General features: G+C 31.7%; 1 protein-coding gene across 1 annotated transcript; it reads left to right on the forward strand.

Moving 5' to 3' along the window:
• The first annotated feature begins 8,636 nt into the window (after positions 1-8,636).
• LOC110786775 (L-type lectin-domain containing receptor kinase IX.2) lies at positions 8,637-13,986 on the forward strand. The gene is made up of 3 exons (XM_021991351.2): positions 8,637-9,315; positions 11,787-12,500; positions 12,941-13,986. Exons 1-3 carry the CDS (start codon positions 8,856-8,858, stop codon positions 13,810-13,812), a joined length of 2,046 nt encoding a protein of 681 aa, XP_021847043.2. The 5' UTR covers positions 8,637-8,855; the 3' UTR covers positions 13,813-13,986.
• The last annotated feature ends 728 nt before the right edge of the window (positions 13,987-14,714 follow it).

Here is a 14,714-nt window from a genome sequence, read left to right on the forward strand (position 1 = left end):
CATCTAGATCATGTATAGGTCTATCTAATATAAGGAATAGTTAAATCATGAACAAAGTCAAATAAATAATAACAATATTATAAATTTGTGTAACATTTATTTTACACGTAAGTGGTTTAATATTAATTAATGTAGATTTTTGTTTAAACTTAATTCTCAAGAATCAGATCAGGCCAGATCAGATCAGATCAGAAAAAATAAGTTCAGATCAGATCAAATCCGAAAAAATAAGTTCAGATCAGATCAGATCAAACCAGATCAGATCAGATCAAACCAGATCAGATCAGATCAGGAGAAATAAGGTGAACTAAAGAGGCCTAACAACGTGAATAATCTTAAAGGAAATAAATATAGAGTAAAAGTTGATGCTAATTAAATGAACAAAGTATTGCAAGAAACGAGTTATCTTTCCTAATCTTCAGCTAAAATACTTTTAATTGGGCTGCTAATTCCTGACTCCCACGTCTCCTATTGGTTATCGAGCCTTTTGTGGCCCACACTGATGGCAAGATTATGTTTTTACGTTATTCTCTGTTTTCAAAATGGCATCCGGTATTATCAAAAAAGAAATGGCATCCGTTTAAATTTACATCTTTTTTAACCATTAATAGTGTTTCTCCTCTTTAGTCTTTAGAAACACAAATCCACAAATTTGGTTGGTTTGAGAACACAAGTTCGAGAAAATAAGAAACATAAGTGCTCATTTCAATAATAAAATTGCAAAGGTAGTAAGGTACTCGAATCTGCATGAAAATACTCCGTACTACATTCACATGTACGTACGTACACCATTCGATGTTATAACTGGTGTATCGTCCGAGCAATGTCCCGATTGTCCACATTGAATAGTTAAAATTTTAACTTGAGGTCATTTCACCAAATTTATGTATTTTATAAAGTGAAAAACAACCATTAAATTCGTCAACTACACAGACACACTGTGTCATTTATCATGCCAAGTAAATTTTTAATTACATCAACTTATAATTTGTACTCCGTATAATTTATTTTTAAATGGAACTAAATCCCCCCCCCCCCCCCCAAAATGGAACTAAATGCTTCAAATTAATAAGGAAATTTGGTGAAACACTACTTTTAAGTTTGGTGGTTTTGTAAATTGCTACATTTTAAAAAGAAAATTTTATTTTACTACTCCCTCCGTTTCTTTTTGTTTGTTACGTATTCCTTTTAGGGTGTTTCACAATGTTTATTACGTGGGAGAATCTTTCCTTTTATAAACTTACTTCGTATTATACTATTCTTTTTTGTGCCAACTATTAATTTTAATTGGTCCAATTTTTTCAACTCATTAAATTTCTTTACAATTTCCCAAGTATATTAAGTTAGCAATCTTTGTGCTTTTCCATTATTGGTTTATTTTAATAAATAAAACAATCTTATTGGTTGTTGTAATGATTAGTGGATTGAGGTTTTACTTGGGTTTATTTTTTTAATAAAAAAAAATCTTTATTATACGTTAATAAACGAGCAAAAGTCCAAACGTAACAAACAAAAAGAAACGGAAGGAGTACCTTATAAGTTTGATTTGTTTGACTAACACTATCATTTGACGTTTTTCGGTAATGTTTTTCGTTTTTGAACCCTACTACAACAATTATTTAATATAGCAAATGAACAAAACGGCAAAGAAACTAAGCTATTTAAAAGAATAAAAGAAATACACGACGGAAAACATTAACGAAAAACGTCAAATGATAGTGTTAGTCAAACAAACCAAACTTATAAGGTAGTAAAAATTTAAAAAGTTTTTAAAATGTAGCAATTTACAAAACCACCAAACTTAAAGGTAGTGTTTCACAAAATTTCCAATTAATAAACGTACATCAAATTATATATACATGCAACTATGCAGGACGTTTTTATAGTTGATTCTTATGAGATTTACGACATCATGTGTCTTCATGATTGTCCTAATGCTTTAATTGTTATTATTTTTCCAAAATAGTCCACGAAAAATAAAATGTCACATAAAATTTTAGTTGTTTTTTACTTCATGTTAACATTTATTTATAAATTAATGTGAAAAGACACTACAACATATAAGATCAAAGAGGGCGAAAAATATCGTCCTCTTTGATGTAAATCTTGCCCTTTTAGGCTAACAGGGCAATTTTTAAATCGCCCTCTCATCGCCTTGTTTGGCTAATTGTATTAGCTTAGCAGAGCAAACCAATTTTTTTTGCCCTCTTTGATTCCAGTCAAATAGGGTACTCCTTCCGTCTCTTTTTGTTTTTTACGTTTGGTATTTTGCACGCGTTTTAACGACTAATTAATGTACATTGAGATTCTTCTAAGTTTTTCATGTAAACGAGGAAAATTACGTTTATTTATAATATTTTCACTCTTATCAAATTTCTGATATTGGGAAAATGAGAAAAAGTTAATGTTTCTTTGGAAAAGTGTGAGGGATTAAATGACTCAATTGATTTAATTGGTTAATATAATAATTGGATACAAATTTTGATAGAATATTAAATCATTTATGTGATAATATAAAAGGAAATGTAAAGAACATTTTGAAACACTAAAAAATGAAACGTAAAAAACAAAAAGAGACGGAGGGAGTAATATTTTTCGCCCTCTTTAATTTCAATCAAATAGGGCAATATTTTTCGCCCTACTTAACTGAAATCAGAGAGGGCAACTTTTTTCGCCCTCTTTGATTATTTTAAGGAAGGCACCTTTTTCTTTCGCTCTCCTTGATTGGAATCGAGAATGGCAATCTCTTTCGACCTCTTTGATTACAAGGAAAACAATTTATTTTTTGCGCCCTCTTTGTAATATTTTTCTTTTTCTTTTTTCTTTTTTCTTTTTCTTTTTCTATTTCTCTTTTAAATATTAGCCAATACATCAATAAATTAACCTACATGTGATTTGAACCCACATTTTTGCGCATTTTCACAATGCTCTCTCATTTGAGCTAATAGGTTATTGCTACTTATCTATTGAGTAGGAATAATTAGTCAATGCAACCATCCCATTAAAGCAATGAGAACAAAGAAGAACTAATAGTACTAAGAAATAATGTACAGCTCGTAATACCTTCCAGAAGAAAGAAAATTGGTAAAACTATTTGCAAAAGCTTGAGGACCTGAACCCTTGTCCTGCATCATATAAAAATAGATATTTGAGGGATTGGATTTACGGAGAAGAGAATGTTGATTGCTTGCGATGTTGCCACCGGACTGTACTATCTTCATAGCTATACTAACCCGACACACATTCACCAAGACATAAGAAGCAACAATGTTCTGCTGAGCTGATAGTTGTTTATTTTTAATCACCTGCTCATGAAATGTGCCATATAAGACATTGTCTTCCTATTACATACAATCTTTCAGCAGAAGTAGCTTAAGACAAGTTACTTGCATATAATTGAAAGAATCGCACAGTAGTACAGGAGCCAGAAACCTCTTCTAAGGTGGAGTTAGGACAGTACCATAATTGTTTTGCACGCAGCAACCGCTTTAGCCGTTGCTATTTCTTAATAAATAATTTACTACAAATAATGTACTAGGAGAAATAATGTACTAGGAATAATATGTACAAATTTGTCTTTCTTTGCTAGGAGTAGATCATACCTTGCAACTGAGGGACTAGCAAAATTAAAGTACCATTCAATGTAACTTGAAAGATGGTAACCATTCAATGTAAGGAATGCAGCTCTGGACAGTTTTCCTTGACAACACTTCATTCTCCTTATAGCACTTTCCAGTGCTTTTTGGGAGGACCAAACCCTCAAATAACATAATTTTGTCATTCTTGAAGATTTTAAAAAATAAAATAAAATGAAAGCTTGTAAATCCAACTCTGCCACATAACGCACCCTTACCATTGTTGTAACACCATAAACAACAATAAAGCTCATATGATGAAGATGCAATGTAGACAAGGAATTGCAGAGATCAAATTAAAAGGTGACCTGATATTTGGTCCAATGCGATAGAACTTCTCAACTTCATAACCATAAGTATTTTCGGTAAACGTCATATACCCATACTTCATGTTCAAAATAATGTCTCTGAGTATGATATTTTGACACAACCTGTGCCTAACACTCATACACTCACTGATCGTTGCATTAGGCCTAATGCAACGCCACCGGATGTGAGGGTTATTTATCGTCGCATTAGGTCTAATGCGACGGATTTTGATGCCTACTACAACGATTTTAGACGTTGCATTTGATAAAAAATATAATCCATAATAGTGCTAGCTTGTTTGTCTTATTTACAAGTTAAAAGGCCGACATATATTGTACCATACAACGAAATTGAAATTGTTGTATATGGATCCTATGCCCCAAATTCTCATTATTCTGACATATTTGAAGTTTAATCCATCTGATTTCTTCCATAAAAATCAAATATTAAGAAAGAAACAAAAATAAATAAATAAATTCAACACTGTTTTTCCAAGTAGAAGAATTTCAGTTAGAGGCCAGTATTGCATTGATAGAGTAGGTTCTTTTTTTTGTGTCGAAAAGTTTTTTTTTTGGATAGAATTTGTGTTGAAAAGTATTGCATGGATAGTTATTGCTGTGATATTTAGTGGCATAGAAGGAAGTCAACAATGAGTCTAGTTTTTAAGGGATATGATGTAATTAGAGCCTTAAACTGGCCAATTGCCTTTTACTTTGACTTATGTTCCATTTGTCCAATACGATTCCTGAGCTTAGTTTATTGTTTACTTATCTTACATGAGCGGGGTGCGTGTTCAACTATATGCATGGAAAACAAATAAAAAATATTAAATACTCAAGAGTTGGCTCATAAGGATTAAGGAGTAATCCCTCTGTCCCAATTTATTCTTTAAATATATGCATGAAAAATATATACTCTTTCCGTCCTTAAATATTAGTCTCTTTTTTACTTTTTTATCCGTTTCAATTTAATATTTAAACGTAAACATCTCCCAATACGTATGTTAAAATACTATAAAATTTTGATTTTGTTAAACTACACACTGAGATGAACAAAACAAGATCACGCATGAATATATTTTGAAATATATATTGGAAAGAAATTGGAAGATTCTCTTCAACTGTGAATAGTGTCAAGATTCCAAAATAGACTAATATTCGAGAACGGAGGGAGAAAAAAATATTAAATACTCAAGAGTTGACTTATACGGGGTACTCCTTCTGTCCCAATTTATTCTTTAAGCTTTTCGTTTCTAGTTTTCCATTTTAATCTTTACATTTATAATCATTCATTTTATATTGTAGCATAAAAATCCCTAATATTCTGTCAAAAGATTTCAAGTTTTCAACCAATCAAATTAATTGGACCATTTTAATCATTAAATCTCTCACACCTTTTCATTACTCCCTCCGAATCTAAATATTTTTCCCATTTCTCTTTGCTAATTGGCACACATGCCAATGCACATTTTACATTGTTAATATCTCTAGTTACTTGTTATTAAAAATTTTAAAATTTTCATATTGTTAAAGTACTCACTGAGACGAATGAAACAAGACCGCATGACTATGTTTTTTCTTATATATTGAACGTAATTCATAAGATTTTCTTCCATCATGAATAGTGTCAAGATTCTAAATAGGAAAAACATTTAGATTCGGAGGGAGTATAACATTAAATCTTTCTCATCTTTCCAATATCAAATTTTGATAAAAGTGAAAATATTATTAATAAATGTAATCTGCATTGTTTAAGTTAAACAAAAAGAGAATCTTTATCTACATTAGTTATTTGTTAAATCGCGTACATTATACTAACAGTAAAAGAATAAAAAGGGAGGGGGGGAGTATAGTAGAAGTGCCACCCAATGTTTTACATAATGTTGTTATACTTACTCCAGCAGCCTAGCAGCTAACATCTCTAATTTACTTCGCACTTTCTCAACACATTAAGCACACCCCTACCAAATACTATCCACTAATAAGTGGTAATCATTGATTTGGTAGAAGATTAGAGTAGCACAATTACGCTATTTAATTAACCAAATTAAAGACTCGTATGTTAAGTTGTTGTGGTGCTTACTGCTTAGAGTTTTTTAAAAGAGTGTCCCATGAGTCCAAGCATACGGAGTCAAAACGGTGCAACTATTTAGGAAAGGAGGATGTATGTTTTATATATTCTTCAATTCCCTACTAGTTGAGTTGTTGAATACTCCTCTGTACAAATGGTTGTAGAAATTAATTAAATCGGTCGTATTATTTTGTGGCTCTAGAACCCGTACAGGCATACACCATATGTACGAGTACATTTAATCAATTTATCATTCTCCTTAATATTACGCAAATATAACTACCACGATTTCAGTCTTGAGATAAGACTTTTCTAACTTTTGTATTTTTCCTAATAAAATATATATATATATATATATATATATATATAACTACCACCTGAAATTAAATATATTATCCATTACAACTAAAGATCACTTTTAATTTAGTAGCTAAGTGTGCGACATACTAATGAATCCAAACTATAAACTATGTATATTCTCATATCATATTCTTACAAACAGCCCCCCAATCCGAACATTTGGACTTAATTTAAAGGATACAACCAATTCAATCTGGTCCCTACACTCAGCTTCCTACGTACTGTCTTTTATAAGATTAAAAATAACGACCAAGACTAACTTTCTCTCCAAGTCTTCTCTACTCCTAAACAACCCAAGAAAAATATAAAAACATCATCAATTATCCCCTCTAGTATTGGGGAAATTGTATCATGTTCGTATTTGCGCAAATGAACCATAAGGGTAATACATACTGAAGATTCTAATTCTTGACATATCGTATACATACTTCAACTTTAATCAGTAGGCCTAAATCTCGTTAGTACATGAGAAAGTAATCATGTTTCCAGTCTTTAGAGAAACGAATAGAACAACATGTTAAATCATAAATATAAATAGATCATTCAATTCAGAAGAAGAAAAAAACCCTCTTGTATTAGGGGTGTTCTCTTCAACTTATAGAACCTTAAATAAATTTAAGGAACTATAAGTTCGGATAAGTTCTAATAAAAGTCCTATAAATTTCAATACCTAGAAGTTCCAACGAATAAAATATGTAATATTATGATTATTATGTAACCTAGTTATGTACTTGACTATTATTTATTACGTCGGTATATTAAATAAATTATATTTGTTTTTTTTTTTTTGGTGTACCACCTGGTTCACCCTTAGGGCTAATCCGTATTCGGGGAGAATTTTGAGCGGATATATTATAGTCCCCTCCCAATTGTTGTTGTGGGGGGTCGAACACGGGGTCCTCCCTACCAAGTTCAATCTCAATCACTACTGAATCAACCAGTAATTGATCTTATATTTGTATTGTTATATTTAGTCACTAGATTTTAGCCCGTGCGATGCACGGATTCTATTAAATTGTTATGTGTAAATAAAAATTCTATGTATATACCAATTTTATATATTAGATTAGATTAGTTTTTTATTTTGCATTGAATTTCATTTTAGATTTTTTTTTTTATAACTATGAGAATGTTTGTTTTTGGATGAAATTGTATATGCGTAATATTAAAAATTAATTAATAAAAATATTAACGTGGCACTTAATTATTTATCTACGTGGCACTCTACTTTTTTTCAATTCAAAATTAATTTTGAAATCTTATTTTTCATTGGCAGAAACCATTAGATTTCCTATGTGGCGTTTTAATATTGGATTAATGTTTGATTTTAAATTGAATCTTATTTATTTTATTTTAGATTAGTGTTTGATTTTGGATGAATTTTATTTTAGATATATTTTTTAATTATTAGAGTGTTTGATTTTAGATGGAGTTCTATATATTAGTAATTAAGTAATTAAAATATCTATGTGGCACCTAATTAATTATCTACGTGTCAATTGATTTTTTTAATTCAAAAATGAATTAGAAATCTTATTTTACATTGGCCGAAAACATTAGTAATCCTACGTGGCGCTCTAATAATTCAGCAAATATGCCTCCTATATATATAATATTATATTTATGGTTAATAATTTACAATGAGTAATCATATATATATATATATATATATATATATATATATATATATATATATATATATATATATATATATATATATATCAATGGTTACATCTGATTTTTAAGTAGAACTTGGATTTTAAAAATAAAGTATGGTATGGAATAAAAGTTATATTATTAATAATAACATAAAAGACACAGTGATTAATATCTGAAATATGTAGTAATTATTTTATTAATTAATAAATCATAATATTTGCAATAAACTATTACGGAGTATAAAAATTCTAATGGCTAAAAATTTAGAAATAATCTAATAAAGTTCTATAAAATTCAATGAGTTCGGTTCAGATAATTACAATTTTAGATCCTATAATTTGAAAATAACACAATCTTAATCTGCATCTTCTCTCTAACTTTCATAGCGAATAATTATGTATACCTTGTACTCTTAACTTCCTAAGTCATCGTAACATTGAAATGTATGATAAAATATACTGGTAAGTACCACCTAAGTCACAAAGTGTTTAGGATATCAAATAGTCTAACCTCCAAGGGCACAATAAGTATTAAATTCAATAGTGGGACCCACATATTGAAGAAAATAATAAAGAGAGGACAGAATTAAATTCATTTCATACATGAACACTATGAATCTATGATACATGAATAACATCAGCCTATATAGAAGGACCTTGTCCTTGATAGGAGTAGTTAATTAAGTAAATATGGACCTCATACGTAGTATATTTCTAGAAATAACCAAAAACCTTGGATTTTGAGACGACGACTCTTGTTCCTCTAATATAACCCCCAATCTCATCCATCTCATCAATCTCAATTCTCAAACAATAACAAACCATGCCAACTTCTCCAAAAATACTTGTACTACTCTTTTCCACCACTATTTTTCTCTCTCAACAAATACTAGGTACCTCATTCTCATCATCTTCAACAACTTGTGATCATGGTACAGTTATATTTTTCTTTCCTTCTTTTAACACATCAAATTGTAACCCCGGGGGTGACCTTCTGTGCATGGGCGTGGTCACCCCCGGGGAAGGCTTCTTAAATTTGACCACCGTATCGTCAAATAGCTCATCCACCACGGATTTTAATTCTATTGCTAGGGTCTTGTACCGTGACCCGGTTCAAGTTTGGCCGGCTTCTTTTTGTACAAGCTTCTCCTTGAGTATTTTCTCTCGGTTCAGCCAGGAGTTTTCGGGTGATGGTATGGCGTTTCTTATGACTCAAGATAAGGAACCTTCTCCTGTTAAAAGCTTTGGCTCTTTTCTTGGTCTCCAGGATAAATTGCTTGCAGGTTACTAATTGCTAAACTTTCTTTTTCTTTTTCTTCTAATTTATTAATATAATGTTGTTTTTATCAATCAATAAATTTTATTAATTATAATTTTTTGTGTGATATAACAACTGGAATCGTAGTGATAAGGCCGGGATATGTCCGGAAAACTAAAAATTCACAATAACAAATTATTGTGAAAGACCTCTGATATATTATGTGTCACATTTACATAATACCCGTTACGGAGTATAATAGAACATAGTCTGATAGTTAAATAAGCGGCAAGCCGTATGATAGAATCATAAATTCATAATGGATCATATGACAAATTATCAAAAAGTTGAAGAGGGCCGGTGTTGTAGACTTGTAGTAGGTAAAACAATTTTCAACTTGAATAATCATAAATTCATAATGGATCATATGGTAAATTATCTTCTATAGTGGCAGACGGCTAAAGTTGGGACAACAATAAGTTGCATTATTAGCACTTATCTTCACAATGATTTTTGTACTTGTTGACTTTTCAAAAGCTATTAGTGTGAAGCATGTGTGATTCTGTTAATCTGCTGGATTTATCTGGTGGCCGGTTGTTTGTTTAGAAGAAAAAAATATAAGCAAGTTGCATTTTAAGGAAAGATAAAGAATTTTAATAAAAGAATTATTCGAAATTTATTAGAATATCAGGAGTACCTTAAAAAATACGGAGTACCAACTACTCCGTATACTTCAATTTTTAGGGAGGAAGAAAGTTAAGGCTTTAAGGAAATTTTTATGTACAGACAATCGGTTGTATATTAACAATTATACTATTTCATTTTTCATGTGCTTGTACCGAACTAAAAAGAACTAGTTGTAGGGTGGAAATGTTCAAGTTACATACTAGCTGTCATTTGGTTTTGTCATAAGTAATGAATACTCCCTATTAATTTAACTACTCCGTAGTTGTTATTGATTGAAATGTAAATGTAAAGTAAATGAGTTTTGAGTGTTATTCCCTTAATTTATGCAGCGGAATAGGTAAACAACTTCATAATTTCAAAATTGAAAGACAAGTTATTAAAACTAGGAGAAAGAGAAAAAAATACCTATGTGTATTTGTTATTACTAATCCTTTAGTTTCTGAATCAATGCATCACTATTCATTTGTTAATAAAGACTTGATTTTATTTACCAACATATGAAAATAATGTTACCACTATTTTCTAAGGTATTCTTAGATTACTCTCATTAGCAAATTACCTCCCCGGCCCGTTTGATATTTACACTTACTATATGCACGGAATTCGATGTAATATTTGACCGTTAATATATCCAATTTTGTATAACAAAACATAATGAAAGTTTATATTTATAAAATACATTTCGAGACGAATTTAACAAGATACTCCTTATAATTTTTTATAGATATAATAGTGAGAATTTATGGTCAAAGTTTTGATTGTTGGACATATATATTTTTTAAAGCGTAAGGAATTTAATGAAACGGATATAGTACTACATACTATGTTAGCATCAAAAATTTGCATTGATAAGTACGGACTACGGAGTATATTAGTTTAAGTTATTCATATATTTATCAAGTGAGTAATTGATCAAAATGAAAACCATCTTCGTTCCTCAGCTCGTTGACCGACTTATTGAACAACCACCTAAAATATACCGTACAGTCTTTTTTTTTATAAGAAAAGTTAACAAAGAGCCAAAGAGGCCTGGGTCATGGACCTCGTGGGCTCGTGGTGTAGGTCCATATTCAAATACTAGTAGCATAAAATTAACACGCCAAGTCACTGTTTAATTACAAGCTGCAGAAATGTTACGCTATTAGTCCATCTTTTAGTTTAGTTTAGTTAAATGGGTGCATGTTCCAGCTGTTTGGTAGCTTTCTCTTTTCAACGTAACTGATGGAACAAGAAATTATGTAAACACTTCATTTTTTGAAAATAAAAATGCACTTACCCACGTACTATATTAGTTCTTGCATAGTTATCGCTTTAACATTTGTACAATAATTTTTATGGGTCAGGTAGGAAATTGATGCTTTTTTTCGTGTCTTATAACTAAAAACAACACTTAATTAGAAACGTACACTTATGTAGCTAGCTAGATATCAATGAATTCTTATCCTAATACCCCGTACGTAGTTAACATTGAGTGTTTGTATACAATAACTAAATCTCGGGTTCGAGTCTAGCTCCCCTCCTTCCATTTGTAATCTATGTTGCACTTGTGCTTCATTTGTACTAAAAAAAAAAGACTTATATAATTAATTACTGTGCCCGTTTAACTTGGTGTAACAAACATTTTATAAATGATATATACTTAATTGTTATGTTCATTGCTGTTTAATAGAAAGAAATCAAAGAATGAGTAAGATCCAGTGCAGCTAGTAGATTAACATTTTTTTTATTTTATGTTTATCGATCTGATGTAAACAATATTGCTACATATATACGCGGGTAGATTAACTCTGCTAAATTGATTGTATATAGGTCATTCCAAGTTCCAACAACTAGCAATCGAGTTTGACACATTCAAGAACGAGTGGGACCCAGATGGTAATCACATTGGGATAAACACATTAAGTGTAATGAATTCCCTAATTGCAAAGACCCTAAACTCATCCAACATTGAACTCAAAAGTGGTAAACAAATTAGAGTAAAGATAGAATACAATGGGTATACAAAAGACTTACAAATATATGTAGGTTATGAAGGAAACCCATTAAAAAGTTTCCTTAAATACTCAATAAAAGTGTCAAAGAAAGTCCCAAGTAAAGTATACTTAGGTTTTACAGCCTCAACTGGGACACTCACTGAGACTCATCAAATACATGATTGGGTTTTCACTTCAACCATGTTGCCTTACTATACTGTAAAGGATAACAAGAAGAAAGCCATCGTTTTGGCAAGTGTTTTACCTGTTGTTGGGGGTTTGATTGTCTTTGCACTCATTGCTATCCCTATTTTTCGACGAAGGATGATCAAGAAGAGGGAAAGGTTTAGGAGGATGGAAGAGCTTGAAAGGCAGTCTGCTGCCGCGGCTCCTAGGAAGTTTACGTACAAACAGCTTGCTAAGGCTACTAAGAATTTTAGCAAGGATAATTTGTTGGGAACTGGTGGTTTTGGTAGTGTTTATAAAGGCCAAATTGTTGATCCTCCTCAGACTATTGCTGTTAAGAAGATTTCATCTACCTCTCAGCAAGGTACGTTGGTCTTCTTAATTAATTCATTTTATCTAGAACTTCTTTATGTTTTATTTGTTTTCGGATCATCTAGCTTTTCCTAGATGAAATCATGCATATATCCTAGCTTAGGAACCGTTTGTTTTGACGGAGAACCCTTTCCCGGAAATTCATTATCCTACTTTCTAGTATTTGTTTTCTTAAGTGTGGAAATTAATTTCCCGAAGATGGAAAACAACCTTCTGTAGGGGAAAGCCAACTTTTCCTTTGAAAATTAACAAAGACATTTTCCACTCTAACCCTTTACATTTTCTTTTCTCTCCTCTCAATCTGTCATTCCCACTTCTATGTTCTTTTTTTTTATAATTTTTCTTGCTAGGAAACAAACAAAAAAACTATTTTCCTTTGAAACAAACAGAGTCTGACTAAAGGCTGCACGTTTTAATTTCTTGTTTTACCAGGTGAGAGAGAATACTTAGCAGAAATATGTACCATTGGGCGACTAAGGCACAGGAACATATTACAACTCCAAGGTTGGAGTCATGAAAATGACAGTCTTCTTCTAGTATACGAATTCATGGCAAATAAAAGCCTCAATGAGTTCCTCTCAGGACGAAAGTTCCTAGACTGGAAGGCAAGGTACAAAGTACTATCCGGCTTAGCATCAGCATTGTTATACCTCCATGAAGAATGTGGTGATCCAGTGGTTCATAGAGACGTGAAGCCTAGTAACATCATGCTAGACGCGGACTTAAACCCGCGTCTAGGTGATTTCGGGCTTGCTAGATTGCTAAGGAACACTACAGGAGTGACCACAATGGTGGCGGGAACACTAGGGTACATGGCTCCTGAGGTTAGCTACACCGGAAAGGCAACAACTGAGTCGGATGTGTATAGCTTTGGGGTGGTAGCATTAGAGATGGTGTGTGGGAAGAGATTTAGTAACCTCTTAGGGGAAAGTTGCTTGGTGGACTATGCATGGGATATGCATGCAAAGGGTACACTAGAAGAATGTGTGGACCCTAAGTTAGGTGACGACTTTTCCAAAGATGAAGCCGTAAGGATTTTAAGTGTGGCGCTTTCATGCTTGCATCTGGAGTCGAACTTGAGACCTGAAATGAGAAAAGTGGTAATGGTTTTGCTAAATTCAGATGAGCCTCTTATGGAACTTCCTACTACTCGGCCTAAAGGAGTATATTTGTCACTATATGGATTTTCGAATCCACCTACTACTATCAATAATTCTAACCCTAATACCCCTCTGTTCTCATGGCCTGATTACCCTTCTTCTAGTGCCAATTCCAACTTTCCAGATGAATCTTTGGCACGATGATGAATACTTTTTAAATAATTTTACTATATATTGAAGAAGTTATAGTTGCACAATAGAGTTTTTGTTTCAAATATTGTATATTATTTTTATATGACCGTAAGAGCACGTAACTCCAATGATCAATCCATTTTATAGCTTATATTCCGCATTAGCTTCTTAAGCTACGTCGTATTATTCGCATCTACTTTTTATCCCCCAATGGTTGGGTAGTTGTGAATTAATATATTCCAATTTAACTTCTTCAACCAAGGTTTGTATTTGCTTATTATACTCCATACTACCTCCGTTTCATAAAGTTCTTTACGCTTTGGAAAATGTGTCCAAATTATAAAACCTTTGACCGTAAATTCTCACCATTATATACATTAAAGCGTTACATGTAAGATCTTATTAAATTGGTCTCGGGATGTATTTTCAGAATATCAAATTTTTATAATTTTTTCACATACAAAATTGGATATATTAGTAGTTAAATATTGCATTGGAATCCGTGCCAATAGTAACTGTATAAATCTTTTTGAAACGAAAGTAATATTTGTGAAGCTAATTAGCTTCTTAAAGCAAATATTACTTTTTTTAATCCAAAGTACAAGAAATTACGTTATTTGTTTTAGTAATTGCTCACAGAATAGTTTGTTAGTGTTATTGGTTTGATATTAACAAGGCGACACTTAGCATAGTTGTTTTGTTGATAGAAGAAACATGTGAATACTGAATAGGGACTTCAAAGTGTAAAATTGTGAGGGGTGAAGATATTTAGTGGATCATGATCCAATAATTCGGACACTCAATGTAATTAAATGCATGAAAATCCGAATTAAATTAATGAAAAGATAGGGGATCGGTGATGGATGTCGGTCGAATGAGGGTGATAGTTTTGGATTCATCACCCGCCTATCATA

This window comes from Spinacia oleracea, chromosome 1 (assembly GCF_020520425.1).
Source record: "Spinacia oleracea cultivar Varoflay chromosome 1, BTI_SOV_V1, whole genome shotgun sequence".
Taxonomy (NCBI): Eukaryota; Viridiplantae; Streptophyta; class Magnoliopsida; order Caryophyllales; family Amaranthaceae; genus Spinacia; species Spinacia oleracea.